Source organism: Peromyscus eremicus, chromosome 4 (genome assembly GCF_949786415.1).
Source record: "Peromyscus eremicus chromosome 4, PerEre_H2_v1, whole genome shotgun sequence".
NCBI lineage: Eukaryota > Metazoa > Chordata > Mammalia > Rodentia > Cricetidae > Peromyscus > Peromyscus eremicus.
In genome coordinates this window covers 8,400,281-8,426,192 of record NC_081419.1, presented here as the reverse complement: position 1 = coordinate 8,426,192, position 25,912 = coordinate 8,400,281, and the positions used below count along the sequence as shown (strand labels likewise).

Below are 25,912 nucleotides of genomic sequence, written 5' to 3'. Positions count from 1 at the left end.
ACCTAAGCAACTCAGTTAATTATGTAAATAAGGCAAGCACTATTCCCAAGGAGAGCATCATGAATATTTGGAAAAAGGGAAAAAAAACAAAACCAAAAACACTGTATATGTTTTAGTGGCTTAAAAAATTCTTTGCAAATACATATATATTTATATACATGTAGATACATTACATATATTAAATACATGGAAAACCCTTACATTTGAGGCAAAACATGTAGTCCCAATAACAAGATGATGAATCATTAAGACAGAATACTCATTTCAATTCTTAAATATGAGCTGAATAAAAATAAAATAATTTTAAGTTACAACAGTAACAAAAATTTAGTACTGACTGTCAGATGATTTAGAGGAAGAATCAATCTGGAAATGATTAAAGTCGACTGGTACAGAAAGGCTTTATTATCCCGGGGTTGACACAATCTCAACTCTGGAGGCAGCCATGGCACTGTTAGCACTACTACAATCCCATTATTATGCAATCACGAAATGCTAATTTGATCATTTGAGGTGTTATTTGAATAGTCATTTTAATTTCTAGGTTACAAAAAGGCTTGACTCAAGTATAATTCTCTATTAATCACTGAGATGCCATTGACTATCATATTGATGCCTTTCACAAAGATAAAGACTGATTTAATATGTACAGTACAATATCCTTCAAATATTAGCCACTTTCACTATGTATCTGCCAAATGCATCAATATTAAATAATAGATGAGAACAAGGGTTTAATTGTATTTTAGCATTGTATTATATGGGGTAATAATAAAAGAGCAGGCATTGTAAGATAGACTTATCGATGTATAAATCCTTCTTAATAATGCTCACTCTCTACAGATTACCAAAAGGTTCACGGAGCCCAAGCATAAGAACTGAAATGTAAGCACACATCTAACAAAAATGCTGGTGGGGCTAAAGAAATGGCTTTTTTGTTGTTTTTACTGTCTCCCTGGGTTTTGGCTACACGGACCAAGCAATGTTCACAACTCTCAGACAAATCCAAACCCAAGCTAATAGTAAAAGGGAAATCCTAGAAAGTCTTATTTTTTCACAGTCTGAGCTAGTTTGTTGGCATGGAATCACAAATTATTCTATGGACTTTATCGACAAACAATGAGACTGTATCAGCTACAGAAGCAGGTAAATTCCAGCCATGTCCCAACTCAGGATAGCTTCTCACCCATCTAAACGAACCCTCTACAGTGCAGCTGGAGACATCCCAGGGTCCTGGGGAGCCTTCCTTCCTTTCCCTACATTCCACAGGACTGCATAGCATGGGCTGACTAAAGAGAAGTGGAGAGCAATGGACTCCTGGAAGTGACTGACAGTGCTTTGGGGTGTTTCTGGGGGAGCTCGTGAGCATCTGAGGACCTGTAGGTTACTAATGTGTTCCTAGCTCCTCTTCTCCACCCTCACTGATACAACAGCCTTACTGCCAATGGCCACTTGCTGACTTCCACCTATGGAAACCAGAAGCAAGGTCTGAGATAAGCTGTTTCCAAAGAGAAAGATCTCTTTGCTCAGAGATAACTGACAGAACTAGTATGTGAGGAAGAAAAATGCAAACATGAGCACAGCACTGCCATTTATTAATTGCAACAGTGTTGAAATAAGATAAATTGCATATGACCCTCGAGGCAGCAAGTTATCACTCAGCACCCCCACACCACTGCCAGGCAGCAAACACAGTGGCAATAAATTAAAAAATCAACTGTCTCCTAGAAAGGGTCCTGCTCAGCTCAGAACTGAGGCTCATAACAGCACCAGGCTCCTCCTGAAACTGTGGCCATTTTTCTAGAGAGAAAATAAACATACTTTTATAAAAGCAAACTGTTACTACAAACAGGAAAAATAAAAGTCACCCATCCTAGTAGTATCCAATAAGACCCTCCAACAGTGCAAGACCAAAATGCAATGACCTGGAAATCTGCAGGGAAGGACCTCACAATTTCTACAGTTGTGGGCAGTAGACAGGACAATGTACACCACCTCCCAGAGCCACTTCTAAGTCTTTCCCAACACAACTGCTTCATCAGTCCACTCAGCCCAAACTCAAGTACAAGGTGATGAAAACAGGTATATAAATAGGGACATACAGCCTTCCCTTTGCTTCTACTTATATATACTCTTATATGTGTTCATAGATTATATACATTAGAGAAAGACTTCTACCCATATATACTCATACATGTGTGCATAGATTATATACATTATAGAGACTTCTACCCATATATACTCATACATGTGTGCATAGATTATATACATTAGAGAGAGAGAGAGATTTTTTTTTTAATTGGGTTTGAAAGACAAGTTCTTGCTATGTAGCTCAGGCTGGTTTCAAACTCACCATCCTTCTGCTCTGGCACATTGAGTGTTAGGATTGTAGGTGTGTACCACCACACTCAGCTTAACGTGTGTGCGTGCGCGCCCTTGTGCAAAAATATGTGTCTAGGAGAATTAAAGCAGTCCTGGACTGTAAGTACAGGGAAGGAAGGAGAGAGTGCATAGGCTTTTGTATTAGCCCTCCTAAATACTACTAGGGAAACAATGATCCCACCTTCTTACCTTTTGTATCTATGGTCTTGGGAAATGTGGTGTTCTACAATACTGAGGCAATTTTAAAACCTAAATCTAATAATAATGAATGATGATGATGATGATGGTGGTGGTGATGATACCAACAACAACAACAACAACAACAACAACAACAACAACGCCCGCGCCCCCCCCCCCTCCTCCCCGGTCTCAGGTAAAGGACACAGTCTCTTTATTTTAACTTACCTTGCCATCAAACTTGGAGTACTCATTAAAGGGGTTATTCAGCTGCAGAGGGCACTGCTCCAGGCGTACAGACAATATGGACTGCTTGCCCGAACTTGGAGGCTTCTCTTTGAGGGATTTTTTTTCAAACAGTGACTTTAACTCCTGGGCTGAGATAGAAAAGGATAAAAAAAATAAAAAAAAAATCTTTGTCACTATGTACAGAACAGTTTGTCCACTTTTCTTCAAGCCTTCCTCTGGATCCTAAGGAAGAACAGAACCACCCCCTCACACACACTTGAGACTGGACTGTGGAAGGAAGAGTCACTGCAGTGGAACAGTTGTTCCAAGAAGAGTGCTCAGTGCTGCAGCACCCAGGCTTCAGCAGCAGCCACTGCTCTATGACACGAGGTACTACACTCTACCTCGCTGGGTGTGTCACCCTAGAACACCTCAGAGAGCTCTCTTGTGCCCTACTGCTATATGATTTTAGAATTCTAGATCTTTAAGGTCAAGGTCAATTCCCACTTTCCAATAATACCCAGCATAAAACAGAGACAAGGAAGAAGAGGAACAAAGAATTAGCATTCATTATGCATGCCAACATAGCTTATTAAATCTTTGTAACAAGCCTGTGAACAGGGTTGTAGTACTGCCAATTCTGTCAACATGAAAAAACATGAAAACTAGCTTAGAATATTCTTTTTTTTTTTTTTTTTTTTTTTTTTGGTTTTTTGAGACAGGGTTTCTCTGTGTAGTTTTGGTGCCATCCTGGATCTCGCTCTGTAGACCAGGCTGGCCTCGAACTCACAGAGATCTGCCTGGCTCTGTCTCCCAAGTGCTGGGATTAAAGGCGTGTGCCACTGCTGCCCGGCTTGGAATATTTTTGTTAGGACTAACTCATGCAACCAGTTAAACCACAAGGCTGGGATCTACACCAACGGAGACACAAATGAACACATCACATACTCAATAAAAACTTACTGCATAAATTAGTGAATAATGACTGAATGGATTCAAATTAAATCAAATCAAATCAGAATCTTCAGCTTGTATTCATCACTGAATCAAGACAGTTACACATCTTCACAAAGATCATTTAGCTCTCTAAATTCACCTGGACATCCATCAAGGTGGTAAGTATATGGCAAGTACATGGGGACTATCATATGTTGTGGGATATTTGTACTCTGTGTGAAGGTATATTGCTGTGATTGATGTAATAAAAAGCTGAATGGGCAACAGCTAGGCAGGAGGTATAGGCAGGAATTCCGGGGACAGAAGGAAGAGGAGGAGGAGAAACCTAGGAGGGCAGAGTCACCAGACAGACAGAGAGAAAACAAGAGGTGCAAGATCAAAGAGAGGTAACGCCACATGATAGAACGCAGATGAATATAAATGGGCTAAGTTATAAGAGCTAGTTGAAACAAGTCTAAGCTTTCATAATTAATAAGAAGTCTGTGTGTCATTATTTGTAAGCTGGCAGCCAAAAGAAATATCGCCTACATTTGGTGCCCAACTCGAGGCATGTAAATCCACATAGGGTCTGAGAAAGCTGGGGAAAGAAAAAACAAAACAACAAAGTTCCAAGTAGGCTCAGTGCTTGCAGCATACACAGGGCAGCTCTCTGAAGAGGCCCTGCTACCAAACACTTGCACACGGTTTATGAGCAGCGCCAGTGCACTACTCAGTGGTGCCTACTCAGAAACGTCTACCACAGCATGGACCAGAAACTTCCCAGAGACGGGGCACATAGACTGGCTCTAGGCCAGGCCTGCAGGCATGAGATTCCACTCTCACCAACAAGAAGGGGGCAAGGCCAGCTGCCAGGCCGTGTGCTCAACGGAGGCATGAATGTGGAGGGCCTAGCTGCCACGTAGCTGTTGTGGAGTATTTCTTACACTGTGTGAAGACATGTCACTGTGACTTGTTTAATAAAGAGCAGAATGGCAATAGCTCAGAATGGCAGGACTATATAGGAGGTTAGGTGGGACTAGGATAGAGAGGTCTCAGGGAAGAAGAAAGGTGGGGCAACAAGGTGGGGTAACCAGCTGGGTGCAGAGGAAGTAGGACATGCAAGAGGAGAGGTAAAAGCCCACAAGCCACATGACAGCATGTAGATGAATAGAAACATAAGAACTAGTGGGACAAGCCTAAGCTAAGGCTGAGCATTCATAATTAACAATTAGTCTCTATGTCATGATTTGGGGGCTGGTGATCCAAAAAAAGCCTGCTACACTTAGCAGTTTAAAGTTTGGCTCATGTGGTCAGAGAATGCTGTACAGGCACAGAAAGTCAGGTCCGGACCAAAAAAAAACCTCTGAACCGATATAGTATGCTTAAAAATGTGCTTAGAGCTAAAGAAAGAAAAGAAAATGGTTATAGACAATCATAGAAAAATAAATAATTTAAAAATAATAGATGGGGCTGTAGAGATGGCTCAGCGGTTAAGAGCACTGACTGTTCTTCCAGAGGACCCAGGTTCAATTCCCAGCAACCACATGGCAGCTCACAATTGTCTGTAACTCCAGCCCTAGGGCTATTAAAACACCAATGTACATAAAATAAATAAGTTATTTTAAAAAAATAGAAAGTCTTTAAAGAGAAGGTAAAGCAATATAAAAAGGAAAAGCCACATAAAGATGGGAAATACATGGGGTTATCTAGATCCTGTATGGTACTTTATTGACTTTGAATTTCTTAAATGCTAATAAACAAAGAATAGCTGCTGAGAGACACTGGATTATGTAAACTAAATTAAACCAACATATATATTTTAAGAATATCTTCACTTCAGAATGGAAGTCAAAAACTAGGTTGTGTTGGGAGAGAGGTTAGACTACAGACATGAAAAAAGAAACCAAGAAAGAGTACAGGACTACCATGAACATTCTGATCCATACACCATGGGAACAGCTCTGAGACCAGATGAAACATGATAAATCTTGCTGGCTAGAGTCCTTATGACTTATTAATACATGTCATGCTTTCATGTAGCATGGATAGAGGTTTGGTAATACAGTCCAAATGGACTTACAAAGTTGACAGATGCCTTTTACCTGCTCAAACATAAAGCAAAAAAATCACCTTTGACTGACTTGTACACACTGCATATTCCATACTTCTATTAATACAGATATAAATGTTACCTTTAAAAGTTTATATGTTTTCAAAAAAAGACATCAATAAAGACAAACAGCCCAGGTGATCTAGCCTCTCAAAATGCCTCTGTTGCAGTTTCCTCAAAATTCTATATCCAGAACAACTTCAAAGCTGCTAGCTGAGATGGTCCAGCCTCACAGACTATCCAGCCAAAACTTTAGATAAGCCTTGAACTATCCCATCACACTAAGACTGGACAACAGCTAGCTCTCCCAGGACTTGACCATTATCTCAGTTTCCTCAGGGACCCCCTAAAGATGCTGTCACTCCCCAGACAACAAGAAGCAGTCTAGAGGACACGACATCCACATTCTCAAGAGGTGGGGTGGGTGGTTTTTGGTCATTCAGTGGGTTATGGATGTTTGTCACCATTTAGAGGGGTTGGTTACAAGTTGTTATTGGCAATGGCCAGGAAAAAAAAATTGAACAAAGATTAGATTCAGGGATCTCTTTCTGGAAGGAAAAAGTGGAGATACAGAATGAGGGACAAAAGGGTGGATTGTTGAGTCTACTTCTGAATAACCACTAGTCTCAAAATTTTTACACTGGTATACATTTTGTATATAGATACAAAAGTAAGGTTATTTTTGTTACAGTGTATATATGTTTCTAATCTTGTTTAAGACCTTGTGCCTATGCCTATGCATTCATTTAAAACTGTAACATAAAGTTCTAGTCCTTAAAAGTTATTATTATAAACCACTTAGGATAATTAAGAAATGCAGGTTAATAGTTATCTATAAAAATCAAACTTGTAGTCATGTTAGGCTATGTTTTCAAGGTCATATAGAAATATATTTTAGATAGATGGTCTTCAAACACTTCAAAGACCTACAGAATATGCCATTTAAAATGTTTTAATCACAGAAGGCTTTTCATGACAGTGAGACACATCTGCTCCTGGCAGCACCAATTTACTTCAAAAAAGGATGATGGGCAATGAAGAACCTCCGTATGGAGTTTGCTTTTATTGTGTCAAAGTTAGCCACTGGGCAAGAAACTACCCTTGCCTCAACTGCTGACAGTATGCTGTCCAAACTGGACAAGCAGGACACAAAAGCGACTGATGAAATTTGCCAAGACAAGGTAGGACAGTCCTTCAAAATATCTGCTTCACAGAAAAGTCTGTCAGATATGCTAGGCCTGTAGGCTGAAGATGGATGCCCAATGTTACAGAGAAACCTTGAATGACTGTCCTGGCAGCCAGATGTCTCTGTCGTTTCTATAGTTTTAGAAGTTGTTTGCTCTGTACTTCTTTACTCAGGTAATATTACATCCTTCTCAGGTCTCTGATGGAATTGAAGATGAGATAGTTATAGTTACCATTTTCCTTGTTACCAAATTCAGAAAAGAAACTTACATAAAAGATGCAAAGTTTTTAAAGTTGAGGAACATAAAAGCTTAAGCTGTTTATCTAAGAAGTTGTTTGAAAGTCTAAAAAGACATGTTTATGATGATAATACAAGTTATGATAGAAAATGGTTTAGGTATAAAACTTTGGACTCACTAGGATAGGATAGATAATACAGTACTTTTTCTGAATTTGCCAAATACATATGGATTAAACATTGTAAATATATTTTTTACCTGATAATTATTCTTATTGTATATAGTTTTACTATGTTAGTGATAAAACCTTTCCTTTTTACTTAGACAGAAAAGGGGAAATGTTATTGGATATTTGTACACTGAAAATGTGTTGCTGTGATTGGTGTAATAAAAAGCTGAATAGGCAACAACTAGGCAGGAGGTACAGACAGAAATTCCGGGGACAGAAGGAAGAGGAAGAAGAATCTAGGAGGGTGGGGTCACCAGCCAAACAGGGAGGAAACGGGAGGTGCAAGATGAAAGAGAGGTAATGCCACGTGACAGAATGTAGATGAATATAAACGGGTTAATTTAAGTTATAAGAGCTAGTTGAAACCAGTCTAAGGTAAAGGCCAAGCTTTCATAATTAATAACAAGTCTCTGTGTCATTATTTGTGAGCTGGCTGTCAAAGAAATATCTGCCTACAGTCATACTTTTCCATTTCATGAATACTAGAAACTGTCAACACTTAAAACTTTTATATGAGTCAATCTCAGATTTTTAAATCTGCAATCCACAGGTTCAACCCCATTCAACTCTTCAACAATGTCAAATTAAATAAAGAGAAATCAACAGAATTCTCCAACGGTCACTTTACAACTTTTTACATCAGCTTACCAACAGGCTGGTGAAGTAAATTTATCCAATGAATCTCTACAGACCTAATGCATGAGTCAGACGGCAAAGTGCCCCCTCCACAGGGGACAGGTTCCAAAGCCCCAGAGAGTACCAATCCCTGCAAATACACTCACACTGCCACTTCCAACCAAACACGGGCTAAATGTATGGCACTGTTTCCATAAAACTGCATGACCATCTTAGCTTGTGCCAGCACTTCCTATGATTATCCTCTCAACAACAAAACTGCCAGACATAATTCTGTGAATGTATCTCAAATGGTTAAGTGTGTATGGCTATGCTATTTTTCCTACACATAAAACTGATGATAAACTTTAATTTATAAAACAGTAACAGTAAAAAATTATTAGTAATTTTTAAAAATCATAAAAACATCCTGTAATAGGTTATTTAAATTGACAAATTGCTTACTTCTAAATCTTCCCACTTAAAATTGTCAAAGACTAAGGTTGACCACAGGTAACTAAAACCATGGAAAGCAGAACTGGGGGTGGGGTCACTGTCAGAAGATCAAACTCTTTAAACATATGATGCCTAAATCTGGATTGTGGGCATACAAACACATTTAACCTATGTGTGGTGGTCTAAATGAGAACAGTCCCCATTAGCTCCTATGTTTGAATGCTTGGTCCTTATTAGTGGAACTGTTTGGGGAGGATTAGGAGATGTGGCCTCGTGGAAGGAGGTGTGTCACTGGGGCTGGGCTTTGAGGTTTTAAAAGCCCACACCATTCCCAGTGTTGGTCTGTCCATCCATCCCTTCCTCCCTGTCTTTCCCCTTCCCAGCTCTGCCTACTGCTTGGTTTGGCATATAAAGCTCTCAGCTACTGCTCCAGCACCATGCCTGTCTGTTTGCTGCCACAACAATCATGGACTAACCCTCTGAAACTATAAGCAAGTCCCCACGTGAATAATTTCTTGTATAAGAGGTTGCCTTGGTCATGGTGTCTCTTCACAGCAAGTCACACCAGTGACTAAGACTATCAAATGCACATCTGAAGAACTTGTATTGCAAGAAGACTTGGGTGGTATTTTCAATGTTACAACTAACTTGCTACATGTATTCTATAAAAGTTTTATAGCCATACTTGAGAAAGGAATGGTCCTTTATTAACAGTGCTATGTGCTCTGTCCTCTTGAGCTGAAGAGATAGATTCCTATTGGCTCCACAGAGAAACAGGCAGAGCAGGCAGGAGTAACTTACTGAACATGTTTCCAATAGGGTTATGTGTGACGTGATGATGTACTACCTCTTTCCATTCAGACTAATTTTCACTTTAGCCTGACAACGCCTCCTCTCTAGCTCTCTGTGTCACGGGGAAAAGGAAACAAGTTCTCACCTGCACATCTTTCTGTCTTTGTTCCTCAAACCATGGAAGAACCTCTTTCTCAGCCTGGTTCCTCCCTTGTACACAAAACTCATGTCCCTTTTGCCAAGCCAGAGAACTCCTCCTTCATTCATTCTTCCACTTTCAGTAAGTCCCAGCAACACATACAGTATTGCTCATTAAACAGAGGAAACCCAACCCTTCTTCCTAGTTACTGGCCCAATTCTCCGCTCCTGAGAACCACTGCCTACATCCTTGCCGTCCCGTCCTTTTCATCACTCAATCCCAGTCACTCAAACACACCCCAACCAAACATTCTGGCCACACCACTCTACCAAATTAACTCTCATGGAAATTACAAAAACAAAAACAAAAAAAACCATACCCCAGAAACTCCTTTCCCCTGCTCTAGCTCAAGCTGAATCATCCCTCAGACCTCCTGCAGCCTTTGGATGACTGTCACTTCCTCCCTTTAACAATGTTCTCACTGTTCTCACCTAGGACTCTACCTCATCTGGCTTTTAGTCTCTCACAGGGCCACCTTGTAGATTCCCCCGTGGTTTCCTGGGTCACTGAAATTCTCCAGAGCTTGGCTTTGACCTCTTTCTCCATCTACATTTACATCCTGTGTGACCTCACCTGCCCTATATTTTAGAATACCTTCTACCAGAGGTGAAACTAAATTGTGGCAATAAAAGGTAGAAAAATGGTTGCCTCTGAGGAACATAAGGACTAGAAAGGGGAACTCTGAAGAGCAACAGAATTCCTCTACATGTAATTGGGGTGTTAGTCACAGGTATATGCATTGTTAAAAGTCATCAAACTATACATTCAATACCTATAAACTTTATTATATGTAAAATCTGCCTTGGGAAAAAAAAATAGTAAATAGGGCTGGTGGGCAAGATGACTCAAAGGCACTTGCCATGTAACCCTGAGGATCTGAGTTATATCCCCAGAACCTACATGAAGGTGGAAGGAAAGAATTGACTGCATAAAATTTTCCTCTAATCTCCACATGTGCAGTGTGACACAAATGTGCACGCATGCATGCACACATGCATACATACACACACACACACACACACACACACACACATGCACAAAAATAGTAAATAAAATGTGAATAAAAGTAATATATAAACCTTAGATTCAAATCTAAAGAAAGTAAAATCAAAAAAATTTGAGGCAATCAGAAAAATGTGACAATAGATTAGATATCTGATATTAAAGAAAGTTTATATGTAACATGTATTACAAAGAAAATTAATAGTTTCTTAAATTATTAATTATATTTTAAAAAAGCAAGTTCTTTATAAAGAAAATTAAAAAGCTCTTATAATTTAAAATATTTATAAACAAGTATAAATTAAAAAGTTATGAGGAACTTGCTGTTTACAATGGAAATATAAATATCTGGAAATAACCTTAATAAGACATGTTGGAGAATCTATAGACATTACAAAATGATACACTTATGCACTATTTGTGCACACAAATGATCATGTGATCAACTTAAAATACATTTACCCACGTCATAAATGAAATTTACAATAAATACATGAAAATCTAAACAATGGTTTCCCCGTGTGTGAGACTGGCAGTTTATAATTTTTCAGATTTCTTCTCTCTGACCTTGATGTGACATAACTCTTGACAAAGTAGACTGCTGATGACATTATGTCCACATGTGTCCCTGAAGTCTGAGTCACAGGATACTCAGAGGGTCTTTTTGTTTGTTTGTGTAGCCCTGGTTGTCCTAGAACTCACCAGAGATCCACCTACTTCTGCCTCCTGAGTGCTGGCATTGAAGGTGTGTGCAACCACTGCAAGGCTGAGGGTCTTATTCTAAGCATTCCCTTACAACATGTCTTGGGGATTTAAGTCACAAAGTCCATCCTCCATCCAAGAGACCTTTAACTCCTTTATGAGAAGGCCACACGAGGGCCAGCCTGGTAGCTCAGTGGGTAAGGCTGACAAGACCATTGGCCTGAGTTTTTATCCTACATGGTAGAGAGAAACAACTCCTTCAAGTTGTCCTCTGTTCATATAAACACCATATTGTGCACACACGCGCGCACACACACACACACACACACACACACACACACACACACACGGTAGCACTGACTGGATGTCGTGGAACCAGTGGGAAGAAGAAGAACATTCCAGGAGAGCTCATGGTAGTTATGCTGGCTCTTCCAGTGAGAACAACATAAAAGACAAATGAAAGAATTTTGACAAAACAGAAGCAGTAGATAAAAAAGAATAAATGGTGCTGACCCCAAATTTCCAAGGACAATCAAAAGGATTTCAATATAGTATTTGTCCCCAGGAGAGATCATGTGTTTGAAAGATGTGTGAAAGCAAAGGGCCAGGGGCTGCAGAGATGGTTTTGCAGTTAAGAGCATATGCTGCTCTTACAGAGGACCTGGGTTTGATTCCCAGCACACCAGTCAGGCAGCTCACAACCACCTTTAACTCCAGTTCCAGGTGGTTCTGACTCCTTTGGTCCCCCGAGCATAGGTATATGTGCACAGAGACATAATTTTAAAAATAAAAGAGTGCTGTTCAGTTTTCCAGGCTTATGCTTAGTGAACTCCTAACTCCACTCTTCTAGCAAGCTTAAGGATAACAGAGTGTTCAGCGGAGATGACAGGCCCCACCTACAGAAACCTTCAAGAACATTATTCTGTGCACTGATGCGGCACATTCATGATAACTGCTTAGAAGAGCCATGAAGCAGGGTAGACTGCAGGCCAACGTCTCCAAGTATAAACAGACATTAACGACCTGCTCCAGAAATATGATCACAGAATCAGTTCCTGAAATGTAGGAGACAGAAAAGAGGAGGAGGAAATTTAGGGAGGGAAGTGTAAATACACAAGGAACTGAGTGATTGCAAATGAAAGCTGGGGGCAGTCCTTTTCTCCAGCATACTCTGTGAAATTCTCAACAGAGTGAAGGTGGTGGAACGAGCTGGAGAAGAGCACTCCAGCTGCAGACCACTCTCCAGTTTGAAATGGAAGGCTGCAGACAGCACAGGTGCTCGATTCATGTTGTATTTTATTTACATATTTAAAATTTGAAAGTGAAGAAAGCAAATAAAGGGTAGTCCAAGAAACAGAGCTCAAACCATCTCTTACTGTCATTAAGAGGGGATTCACAGCAACTGCACTGAGAAACACAGGAATTTCAAAACAAACCAGGTGAAGGATTCAAGTGTTTTCAGGCCATGTTAAATATAATGGAGAGAGGTGCAACAGAGGCAGCCCTGTCAGATCTTTAAAGTATCAAAAGCAAAGCTAGGGATAGGGAGATGGCTCAGCAGATAAAGTGTTTACCAAGCAGATGCAAGGCCCAAAGTCTGGATTCCTAGAATCCACGTAAAAGCTTCTAATACCAGCATGTCAAGGCAGAAGCAGACAGGAGTCAAAAGAGCAAGCTCTGGGTTCGACAAGAGACCTGCTTCCACATATAAGATGGAGAGTGGCTGAGGAAGGTACCCAATGTCAATCTCTAGTCCATACACACACACATGCACCCACATACATGAAAACACACATGAACATGACACACATTAAGAAAAAACAACTGAGGGCTGGAGAGATGGCTCAGAGGTTAAGAGCACTGACTGCCCTTCCAGAGGTCCTGAGTTCAATTCCCAGCAACCACATGGTGGCTCACAACCATCTGTAACAAGATCTGGTGCCCTCTTCTGGCCTGCAGTCATTCATGCTGTATACATAATAAATAAATAAATCTTTAAAAAAAAAAAAAGAAAGAAAGAAAAAACAACTGAGAACTATAAGAAGTCAATATGAGAAAGAAATGGTAGCCCAGGCTGGCTCTAAACTTGAGATTCTTCTACCTCAGGCTCCTGAGTGCTAGGATGACAGGTATGTCCTGCTGTCTCAGAATGTCAATGGGATTTCTGGTTCTGCACAGGCATCATTTAGAGGAAGTCACTGAGAAACTGGATCTAATGACAACACTGCAGAAGAAACAAGCAAGTGCAGTGTGCTTCATCAAGAAGACAAAGCGGGATGTGAAACGCTTCTCCCTCCCAGCTGTGTGACTTTAATCAGGTCTCCCTGGCCTGTTTCACCTGCAGCCATAAGCACCAATACCTCCACTTTTGCATAGGGTGAAGAACAGGAAGTGCCGAGCACACACTAGGAAGCCCTGCTAGTCACATAGCAACCATTAACATTGCCAGCCTCAGAATTATTGGGCAGCAATGGAGACAGTCAACAAAGATTTATGAGGCATCCATCACCTGCCAAGGAGGTATTGGGAGAACAAAGAGGACATTTCTTTTAAAGGAAAAAACAAAGAGAACGTCTTGGAAAATGATCTAATCAGTGTAAACTGTTTTAAGACTACTTTAAGACTGTGTGTGTGCATGCTCATCTCATGCAGAGGCCACTGTGTTCTCAGCACTGGAAGTTCAGGCCTGCCATTGCACTTTCCTGACTGGGCCATCTCCACAGTAATGAACTTAAAAATTTTTTCTTCTTGCTGAAAATAAAGTATTAAAAATACATAAAATGGCCAGCCTATGTATTCATATAGTATAAAACCTCAATGCTAACAATACCAGCAACAGAATGGATTTTAAGCTGAAAGAGTCAGTATATATACACAAAAAAGGGTGTTGTGGTCACTGACGCGGGAAAAGTCTAGATTAGGACTATATAAATGAGGCTGGCAAGACAGCTCAACTGGTAAAGGTTCTGGCTGCCATGCTGAAGAATCCATGTTCATTCCCCTGAACCTATATGACAGGAGAAAACTGGTTCCTGCAAGCTGACCTCTGATTCCACACATGCAGGGTGACATGTGTGCATGGGTGTGCACACACAAACAATAAAGAAATAAATAGAACTGTACAAATGAATCTATAACTTAAACACTGATTTGCAAAAGTATATACTATCCTTGGCCCAGAAGAAGGCACCAGAGTAGTGGTTTTAGAAAATGCCTTCTACCCAAATTGACCCTGTAAACCAGTGTGAAAAGAGGGCCCAAACCCACAGGGCCAACGTATGCAGCGCATTGAGCTCCAAGGTCAAACACAAACGGTATCATCCAAAGGACTTAAAAGGACAGATTTTTTTTAAAGTCCATATATAATGATATAAAGTAAATATACAAATCCCAAATCATAAATGAAAATTATTTCCATTTACCTGATTGCTTAGAGTTTCTTTCTTTCCACTGAACATTTTTGCATTTGATCTGGTTTTGTCTCTCTTTGCGGAGTCGTTCTAATCTTTGAGCTTGAAAAGAAATATTATAACTATAAGTTTGTCAATGAAAGTTTACTATAAACAAAGACATAATTAACTACCTTTATATGAATAAAGATGTTTTATATTGCAGATGGAGGGAGAAAGCCATAAAATTTTAAAGGTGGCACCCCTGAAAAGCAAATACCAACAAAAACATGAAAATATTCTTGATTTATAATTGAAATTAGAGGATATAAAACATTAATAGAGATCATAAAGATAGTATTAACATGGAAGAGAATAATAAAATGTGAAAACTTCTGTGATTAATATGACATTTCATTATATAAATCATTAATAACGGTCTTAAAGGAATTTTAATGCACAAATGAACTGAAGTGAATATTACATTACAGGAATAAAATTACTGTTATGAATTACTCTACCCGTTTCAAAAATTAAAGATAAATGAACTCAGACTAGACTATTAAAGTTTTAAATATAAAATCCTTTATCTAAAAATCATGAAAATTATAAAATGTCAAAGCTATATAAATTAGCATAGCTTTTCTTCAGTGGGCTGAAACAGTTTATAGGTAGTAAAATAAATGATTTGTATCTTTGTCACATTAGTCAAATCTTAAAAAGAACAATTTTTCTTTAAAAAACTTTAAGATGCACTTTAAAGATTAAAAACCAAATTCCTCGATCACCAATACAGCCTCCAGTTCCAATTAAGTGCTAGCACCTCAGTGTTTTAACTAAAGAAATATCAGCCACAAAAGTCACCTAAAATCACACATCAGTGATTATATTGCCACTGACTGATCAACCTTCAAAAATCAGTGGCCTGGTCCTTCAAAGAAAGATCACCAGTGTCCATAAGCAACTGCTGCTCCCAACCATAACTGAGGAATCAGAATGCAAGCCTCTCTCGGAGCTTGTTTTCTCTTGCTACTCTTCCACATCCTACTCAGGCACCCACACTGACAAGAAAACAACTAAGATCAACTTTGTTTACAAGAACTTTCAAGGATGGACACCATACATTCCTTCCTTAGCACTGTGGGAGAGCAACACTGGAAATAATCTTGCTGGAAATTTAAAAACTATGCTGGCAAAAGCATTCTGTTTTGTTTGTTTTGTTTTCTCCGCAAATCCTACCAGTGTGCACCACCAACAACAACAACTGTTTTGTTTCTTTCAAGACAGGGTTTCTCTGTGTAGCCCCAGCTGTCCTGGGACTAGCTCTTTAGAGCAGGCTGGCCTTGAACTCACAGAGATCCACTTGCCTCTGCCTCCTGAGTGCTGGGATTAAAGGTGTGCGCCACCACTGCCCTGGCTTGCAAAAAGCATTCTGACAATGTCACTATACCTAACCAAATCCACTGAGGAAAAACACATTCCACTGTACTTAATAACTGTGGAGGGTGTAGTCACAGGAATACCATCATAATGCTCTCACTGGGCAACACCTCCCTGGTAAAATGTACCCAGCCTGTCACAGAAGATATCATCGCAGTGACTGAGCGCCAGCGGCTCTCAATTACATGCAAACCTTTACTTGAACCCTCTTTTGATAAAAGTCTTTCTAGATACTGGGAAGTGATATTAGCTATTTTCATCTTAAGGGCAGACTATTCTTTTTGATGTCACAGACACTGCATTCTGAACCCAACTCCAATGTGCCTTTCACTGTGAGGTGTACCCAGCTCTGTCAGAAGACTCCCATGAAAATAAACATTCTCCAGTGCTGTCCATCTCTGCCACTCCCTTTCCTTGGGATTAACAGGCTACTGCTACTGATTCTGATAGTATTTTATGATGGTTTAAAAAAAATGATTCCTAAAATACTGTCTCTCGTATGTATGCATGTATGTATATATATTTATGTATGTGTTCTCTCCCCCTCCCTCCCCTCCCCTAAACCTTGGCACATTGCATTTTCCTGGGAAGATCACAAAAGCACTATCAATGGGACAATGAACAATGACGAGCCTCTATAAGCTAAGAACTAAATATATATGCCAAATTGGAGCATCTCCAAACCACTGAGATCAAAGGTTAGTGACCAACTTAAGAAAGTAAGGAGAACTCATCAAAATAGGGGCATTTTTGTGCCTCCTTCACTTTATGTAGGAATCCTATTAAAACCACCCTCCTGACCCATTTCCCACTGCTCCTCCAGGAGCTGGGACTTCGATGGCCTGCACTCCTGGGCTAGCCTGCTCTTGGATTGACTTTGGTGCCTGTACTCCTGGACTATCCTGTTCCCATATTAAGAGTCCTTTGTCACCCTGTAATCTCCCTCAAGGAAATTTACTTGAGACTGGGTGACTCTAAGGTCTCAAAACAGGGCCATTTCCTTTTCTAAAGGTTCCTTCCACTTACACAAGGCTCTCCTGTCTACTTCCTCCGAACAGCCCCACACCAGAGGCTCTTCCACTCACAGAGATGCTCAGCCACTCTCTCTGACTAGGCACAGAGACTCCCTAAGGGGTGTGTTCCAACACTGCCATTCTCTCTCAGCTGACTGCTGATCTGAAGTTAAGAAGAGAACTAAAGACAGAGTTTACCTGTGTTTGAGCGTCTTCTAATACCAAAGTCCCAGCTTGAGGTAATATCGACAGACTGGGCATACACGTAGCCCTGAGTCTCAGCACTGCTTCCCTCAACTTCTGACCCACTGTCTCCAGGCACTGAAGGAGGATGGGTCTTCTCTAGGTCAACGTCATGATCAATGAGAACCATCTCACACATTCCCGTGTCATCACTGGTCACATGGGACTGTCGAATATGGGCTAGAATAATAGTTGGATTGTCCAAGAAGGCCATCCTTCCTGTGGGCCAGTTTCCTTAAGGCTATTTTCTCCTCTTCATACTGTTTCACGGGCTCACCTACCTAGAAACATGATGCACACAGCAATATTTAAGAAACAGGCAAAAAAATGGCTGAATCATTTTTCAAACAAACTCAATGCGGTAAAAGTCTATCTTGAAAACCAACAATATCCCTGTACCCAGGAGCTTAAACGGATTAACTCTAAACTGAAAGGAAATCCTTATAAGCACCAGGCTCATGGCTCAAGAAAATCACAGCAATACTTAGTGAGTCTACTCAAAGCAAGGGACCATGTGAGAACGGATGTTTTCCTTCCCTCTTCCTCTACCCCATACACCTGCTCTTGATGCTATGGGGACAAGGTGTTATCAGGTGATATGCTACAGTACTCACCTGCACTTATCAGTTTACAGTCTCACGGCTGTAAACTTAAAGGGACAAGAAGCTTTTTGAGCTGCCAGGGATTTTACAAAAATTTATCACCAAAGTAATTTTGTTCAATAAACATTTTTTCTTTCTCTTAAGACAATACTGTGTTTTTAAAATAAAATGTATTAATCAAAATTGCCTTGCCACAAGATTAATTTCTTATTTTAGAAACCTAATTATAAGAACTGCTTCCTGGATTCTGTTAAAACTACATGTAATGATGTTTATTCCATGGACTAGATGGAACTTTCTCAGTTGGCTGGAAATAGTCAACAGAGAATAATACATATTGTGGCTAGGAAATAGACCCTAGAGACCAAACTAGTTTTTGTTGTTGTTGCTTTGTTTTGTTTTTCTGTGCAGCCCAAGCTATCCTGAAACTTGGAGACCTGTCTGCCTCTGCCTCCCAAATGCTGGGATTAAAGGTGTGTGCCACCACCACCCAGCAAAACCAAAACAGTTTTAAATCCCTAGAATCCATATAAAAAGACAGTGTGAGGGGTTGGAGAGAGGGCTGCTTTTCCAGAGGACCTGGGTTTGATTCCCAGCACCCACATGTTGGTTCACAAACATCTGTAACTCCAGTGCATGGGGATCTGACATTCTCTGATCTCTACAGGTACCAACCATACACATGGTGCATATATATATATATATATACACGTGTGTGTGTGTGTGTGTGTGTGTGTGTGTGTGTGTGTGTATACACGTATATATATATATATATATATGCAGGCCAAACACTCATGCACATCAAATAAATCTTAAAAGTAAAAATCTGAGCACAGAAGCAGTGCTAGCCTGTAACTCCAAAACCATGGTAAGCAGAAACAGGAGGATCACTGGGGCTTGCTGGCTGCTAGCCTAGTTCCAGTTACAATGAGGCCCTATTTCAAGGGAGGAAGGCAGAGAGTTATACATCAGAACACACAGTGTCCTCACCTGGCCTCATACACATGGGCATGTGCATCTGAACACACATCCATCACACCTACACACATATATTCATACACACTCACTCGGAGCTGGGTATATAGTAGAGTACTTGCCTTGCCTATGCAAGGCCCTGAGTTTGGTCCCCAGTAGAAAGACAAGGAAAAAGAAAAGAGAGGGAGAGAAGATGAAAGACTCTTCTCACTTGTTTCTTCTAGAAAGGGACACAGAGGAAACTCCAATGACATAAATCATGGCAGCTAATGGATTTTTAAAATTCATCAAAATTTTGCCTGCCATTATCTAGTGGATATTAAAGATACTGATATTAAAAGGAAATGTGATTGAAGTACATTTAATCAAGATATTAATCAAGATACACTAATATTTACTCTCTTTCCTTTATACCCAGTTCATGGACTACTTCTCTCACAGAGGCTAATGGGAAATGCAATGCTAAGTATCTCATGCCTAAACAAAACTTTGTGCAGGACAGACCTCCTATGCCCCCAATACCATGTTGGTATCACCCATTTCTCAAATATCTGATCTCTTTAATGTTAATAAGTCAGCGTAGTGATGAAATAATTACAAAATTTAAAATGAGCACTTAAATTCCATTTGTAAAATGAAGCCTTTTCTATAACCATGGAGGGAGCACCGAGCACAGAATCCCTTGTAAAGAAGCTGCTCTGGCAGTTGCAGCTGGCCACCTGCAAGCCTCCTGAAACAATCAGCTTCTTCCCTCTATGAAAGGCAGGCAGCTACTGCTGGCAAAAGGGTTGTACCTTTCACCTTCACATCGTCTAGCTCTTCCTGCAAAAGCAAATGTCTACTGAGTGTTCTGGCAACAAACCAAATAGCAAAGAACAAAGAAAAGTACACTGAAGTACCAAAACAAAACAAAAAACAAACAAACAAAAAAACCCCAGACCTTTTCTAATAAAGTGAATCTGTCCAGCACAGCTTACAAAAAAAAAAAAAAAAAAAAAAAAACAGAGGAATGGGTTAAGCACTTCTGAGGGGGGCACACAGCTCCCCAACTTCATCCTTGGTTAGAAAGACCTCAACACACTCCAGCATCAGCAAGCAGTCTCTCTGTTAAACACTATGACTCCGGGAGGTGTTGGTGAGACTCCCCTGCTCAGCTAAAATCTATCCGGGAAAGGATTCAGAATCCTACCTACAGTTTGAAGTCTGAGGAAACAAGATCAGCTGAGGAGTTGACGAATAAACAAAACGTGACCTGAGAACACAAAAGAAGGCACCGCCCAGCCACCGAACCACATCACCAGAATCGTAAGTATACACTTCACCGACTGAGAACAGGTAAGCTCCCATCTCCAGACCGAGAGATCAGGTCTCTAACCCCTAAGCCCTACCCATCAGAGTCCCAGCCACCAGACAGCTACCTTTCCCTGCTCCCCCACCAATCCCCCCCCCAAAAAAAAACCAAAAACACTATGACTCCATGCACTGATGAATCTGTGTATTTGATCCACACCAGCTCTGAGAGGAAACTCCACAGGACTTCCCTGGGAAACACGCTATTGGGGTGTCATTTCTGGGCTCCTATGAGGTGTTCCTGAAGTTCCATAAGGACAGGGGTCTTAGCAACACATCTCTCTGGCAACAAGGGTGCCACACCAAGCAGGATTCTCAATACATGCCGCTGCCCAACTTGCAATGACTACCCATCCAATCCTGCTGTCCAGATAAGTCTTTCAAGCATGTCAGGTGTGTGGTTAGAGAGAGAGCGCACATTCTGTTAATACGGACATGAGAACTTCTCACCAAGGCCTTTCAAAACTGTCACCTTGGGACACTATTCACTTATGCCAACACTGCTTTTCAGAACCATGACAGTATTTTTAAAATCTTTTAAGAGCAGCTAAGCATCACTTGAAGGTATATTTGATTTCTAACACAGACGCTCAGAACAACAATGAAATAAGTTATTTTTTCTGTTCAATTGTACAAAGAACAAAACGATTTTTAAGAACTAATGTTGACAGGTGTCCTGAGACATTACACTCTCATTTATAATAGGAGGGAGTGAAAATGGGTACTTGGTAGAGAAACTTGGTAACGCTTAATGTAAAACATCAAAATGTAAAACATAAACACTCTATGAAACCCACTATAGAACTTTCCCTAGGAAGTAACTGAGCATAAATGTTTATCTAAGAATTACTTGGAATATATACTGAAAATCTAAATGTAATCTGAACATCCAAACAATCATGCATATGCTCTGACACATACATGCAATGGAATACTATGTAGTAATTAAAAAAATATGGAAGGGGCTAGGGACCATGAAGACCTGAGTTCAAGCCAAAAGTGTCTACATAAAAAGCCAGGTAAGGTCATGTATACCTGTGACTCTAGTGCTATGGGTGACGGAGACAGGAGGATCACTGGACCTTACTGGTCACCAGACTAGAATCAGCTTCAGCCACATCACAAGAGAATAAGGTAAAAAACAACAGGACACCTAATGTCTCTGGCCTCTGCACACATGGGCTCACATGTACATATATCACACACAGACAAACACACATAAAAATTACTAAAATAAATATGGTAGAAGATGGATAAACAAAATGTGATATATACAAACCTAGGAAATGATAATACTTCAAAATGGATGAATGCTTAGGGACATTATAACTAAGTAAAATATGCCAGTCACAAAAGAACATGTACTCAAGCATTCTCATACTGGCTACCCAGAGCACACACATTCTTAATGACAGAAAGAAGACTGGTAGCTAGTTGCCAGGGGCTAGAGGAAGGAGGACCAGGCAGTTGTTCAGTACTGCTTTCAGTCTAAGAAGATGGAAAATTCTCTAGATGGGTGGTGGTGATGGCTGCATACCACTGTGAGTATACATAATGCCACTGAACTGGATATTGAAAAGTCATTAAAATGACAAATTTCTTGCTATGTACATTTTACTACAACTGAAATTTTTTAATTTAAAAAAGCTTTAAATCTGGAAAACACTAAGTGAAACAAAATTAACCAGTTTTATCTCAATTTCAATTATAAAATAATGTGGGTTTTTTTTTTTTTAACATTTATGTGTGCGAGAGAAAACAAGCGAGCGAGAGACTGGAGGTAGAACCCAGGAATTCACAAATGGTAAGCAGTATTAGCTATATGCCCCAAGACCCTTTTTCCCACTATTTACTTACAGGTTCTTCAAAGCATATTTGTTTACTAAAAAATTTAAGTAATAGGGACATCTAGGCAGAAGTGAGGACAATTCCAAAATGACAGATTTTTTTCTTCTTCTTTTATTTATTTATTTGTTTTGTTTTATTTTTTGGTTTTTTGAGACAGGGTTTCTATGTGTAGCTCTGGCTGTCCTGGAACTCCCTCTGCAGACCAGGCTGGCCTCAAACTGCCTGCCTCTGCCTCCCCAGTGCCACCACCTCCCTGCTTTTTTCTTCATTTTGAGACAGGGTCTCATATAGCACAGGCTGACCTCAAACTTGCTATGAGACTGGCCTTGAATTCCTGACCCTCCTACCCCACCTCCCACATGCTGAGATTACATGTGTATGCCACCATTCCTAGTTTCGAAATGACAAATATTTTTAATGTACAGAGTTGTCTCCTTATAAAAAGATTCAGCACATATCTGCTTAGTTTCTACTACTCTATTAAAAGAGGATTCTGGCGTGACTTGTATACTACATACAACTCTTCACAACTGTTTATGTTCATTAAAAATCACAGAACCGGGCTGGAGAGATGGCTCAGCCATTAAAGGCTAGGCTCACAACCAAAAAAATCACAGAACCTGCATATGTAACTTGGGACACAGTTGAAATCCTGCCTAGCAGATTCAGATGAATATCAGGTCTCAACAATCTTTTAAGATTAGGATCTCATTCTGGAGCCCTGGCTGACCTTAAACTCATAGCAATCCTCCTGTCTTAACCTCCTGAGTACTAGGACTACAGGCATAAGCAACCATGCCCAGTTCTGAATACTCAAGAACTTTATACACGCAAGCTTCCAAACTTTACTGGCAATGGTTCATAGAAAAGCGTGAAATGCAGCAGTATAAAACATATATGCAGAGTTGGGGAAAGTAGCCATGGGAAGTGATTCAGGATAAAACAGTATGCATCCATAGGACTTTGTACATCTGCTATAGCTAGATCACAGAATTCCAGAAGCCAAAATAAACTACACATCACCTAACCTGAAAAGCTAAAATTATTTTATCCTTTTTACATGAATTAGTTTATCAAAATAACCTTTTTTTAAGACAGTTGCTATCATAAGTCATAATAACACACACCTTTAATCCCAGCACTTAGGAGGCAGAGGCAGGAGGATCTCTATGAGTTCAAGACCAGCCTGGTCTACAGAGCGGAGTTCCAGGCAGGCTGCATAATGTCCAAAAAAAAAAAAAAAAGATGGTTATTTTTTGTATTCTCCATTTTACATACTGAAAAAAACATGAACCCAAGGCACAGAAAAAAGGTTAAGAAACATGGTCAGTGCACAGGTTCCTAACCATTGTGTCACAGCCTCACAACAAAGATTCACCATTCACAGCAAGACAGCTTGTAAACATCCCATTGCTGTGGGTTCCAAGGGTCCTTATAAAAGCTTTAAGACACACATGTGTTCAGCTGTACACAAGACAGCTACTCTGCTAATGCTACAGTCATTTTGGTACAACAGCATAAAAATAAGCAGTACCTATAACAAGTGCTGAAAAAGAAACATTTTTCACAAAATTCCCCACATGAAAGGAACGTGAGAGATCATCTACTTTTAACCTAAAACCGCAGAGGTCTTACTTTATATCTCAAGTTAGGTCTAAATATAAATTCTGTTTGGTTGATTTGCTGCAATGCTGGGGATCAGATCCAGGAGCTTCTGTGTGCTTGCCAAGCACTCTGCCACTAAGCTACGCCTCTGACCCTACCCCAAAGATATTTTTGAAAATCTTAATTTATGCAACCTCAGCTATAAGTCCATAGCTGAAGTATTTTATCTTTCTTCAAATAATTCATCATAAGCATTGAGCCCTCGTTGTACTCCTTCACTCCCTAAGGACCTGCAAGCAACAGTGTGTCTAAATGTTTGTGCCCAACCCATGCTTAGAAAGGACTCCCAGAGCTCCTTCCCTTTCAAAATACCACTCACTGATCTACTAGCAGCCCTCACCTGCAATCTGTGAAAACCTGCCTGAATAAGCAACAGCCCGAGGCTTCTCAAAGGTCTGCAAACTCCCAATCAAAAATTACTGCTGCCCCATCAATGTGTCATATAAATGCTGGCATGTTAATTGTGTATTTATAAGATTGTTAATGGTTAATTAATTTACCTCCCACACTATTATTGTACTTGAAATGATTTAACGTCTGCTAAGGGAGTTAACAACATGTAACAGCAGATGTGAGGGTTTTTTTTGTTTTTTTTTAACCTTTCTACACTGTACCCCGACTTGACACTGTTAGTATTTGGCATAATAACCTGATTCCCATGCAGGAGTCCTTAACTCAGACTAACAAAAGCAGTCCCATTTATCTACCATGACACAGGGTGGTTACAAGTTAGGATAACAAAACCCTTTCATTCTATGAAGTTTCCATTTCTAGAAACCAGCAGACTATCTCTAGACTCTGACCAACATTCTCTGACATAGCTACAGTTCAGAATTTATACCTCCTAGAATTTGAAAAGAATTGAAATGACTATTAAAATAAAATGCAGTTTGTTGCTTCTGAATTTCCTTCTCTAACTCTCTCCAATGTGACTCTAAATTAAGCCTTCATCTATTTTTCAGACTAGCAAAAATGGCTTTTCAAAATTGTTCTGGGAATTCAAAGCTTCTCCATATGACTATGTCTAACTTCAGTGAACAGTAACAGTGAGAACATACATTTGGAGCTTACTTTATCCTCCTCCATTTCTATTTCCACACTTGGAGTAAAAGTACTTTAAGATTAAAAAAAAAAAAGCAAAGAAATGCTTGTACGTTCTTTTGAATGAGATTCATTCACTAACCGTCATCTTAGAGCGAGACTAGGAATCTACACGAGTGTGCTGTCCCTCCAGACTGGTGTCAACATAGGCGCTCTTCCCCACCAACAGAAAAGGAACACACGCAATGCATATGTCAACTCCCAAATGATTATGCTTTCCAAGAAACAGCAAAGTCCAAGAAAGGAAGAGGTGGCATTTTAAGGATGGCTGGGCTTTGCAGAAATACAAGGAAGGTAGTGACAGATGACCGACGCTGGGCTCTTCCTGTGAGCAGTACTAATCCCTTAACATGTAACAGCCAGACTAGGATGCACTAAACAGCTTTGGTACATTTTTTTGCCCCATCCTTAAATCTGGGTTTGCATTATAATTAGCACTGATCAAATGTAGTGGGAATAATTCTATGAAATTTCAAAATCTTGGCCTCTAGATGCCTGGCTTTGGAATACTTACAAATCATCATCAAAAGAAAAACTGTGTGTGTTACACAGACATGTTCATGTAGGTATACATACTGGTATGTACAGGTGCCCGAATGTGTTTCTACGGAGGTTAGAGCTGGACACTGAGTGTTTTACACACACACACACACACACACACACACACACACACACACACGCTAGGCAAACACTTCTACAGACCTACATCCACAGGCCCAATAAGTTTGCTAGTTCTTTTTTTTGTTTGTTTTTTTTTTTTTGTTTTTTTCAAGGTAGGGTTTCTCTGTGTAGTCCTGGCTGTCCTGGAACTTGCTCTGTAGACCAGGCTGGCTTCTAACATAGATATCCTCCTGACTCTGACTCCTGAGTACTGGGATTAAAGGCTGGGCCACCACCATAGCTAAGAAATTTGTTTTTAAAGCTCATTAGTTACAGTCTACCCTATGATTAAACTACACCTCTTTGTTTTAAAAGAAACACACACACACACCCCTAGAGCAAGGTGTGGTGGCAGAGGCCTGTAGCTTCTGCAC

General features: G+C 40.1%; 1 protein-coding gene across 7 annotated transcripts in view; it reads right to left on the bottom strand.

Moving 5' to 3' along the window:
* Mapkap1 (MAPK associated protein 1) overlaps nt 1-25,912 on the bottom strand; it is a 217,375-nt gene that overhangs the window by 172,303 nt on the left and 19,160 nt on the right. For 5 of the 7 annotated variants that reach the window (XM_059260122.1, XM_059260120.1, XM_059260123.1 and 2 more), the window contains exons 2-4: nt 17,293-17,618; nt 14,675-14,764; nt 2,788-2,936 (exon numbers count right to left, since the gene is read on the bottom strand). In XM_059260122.1, the coding sequence (XP_059116105.1) occupies nt 2,788-2,936; nt 14,675-14,764; nt 17,293-17,551 (498 nt within the window). In that variant the 5' untranslated portion in view covers nt 17,552-17,618. Of the gene's footprint in view, nt 1-2,787; nt 2,937-14,674; nt 14,765-17,292; nt 17,619-20,103; nt 20,299-20,424; nt 20,533-25,912 lie in introns of those variants that run through there. The other 2 variants (XM_059260121.1, XM_059260119.1) reach the window with 2 other exon arrangements.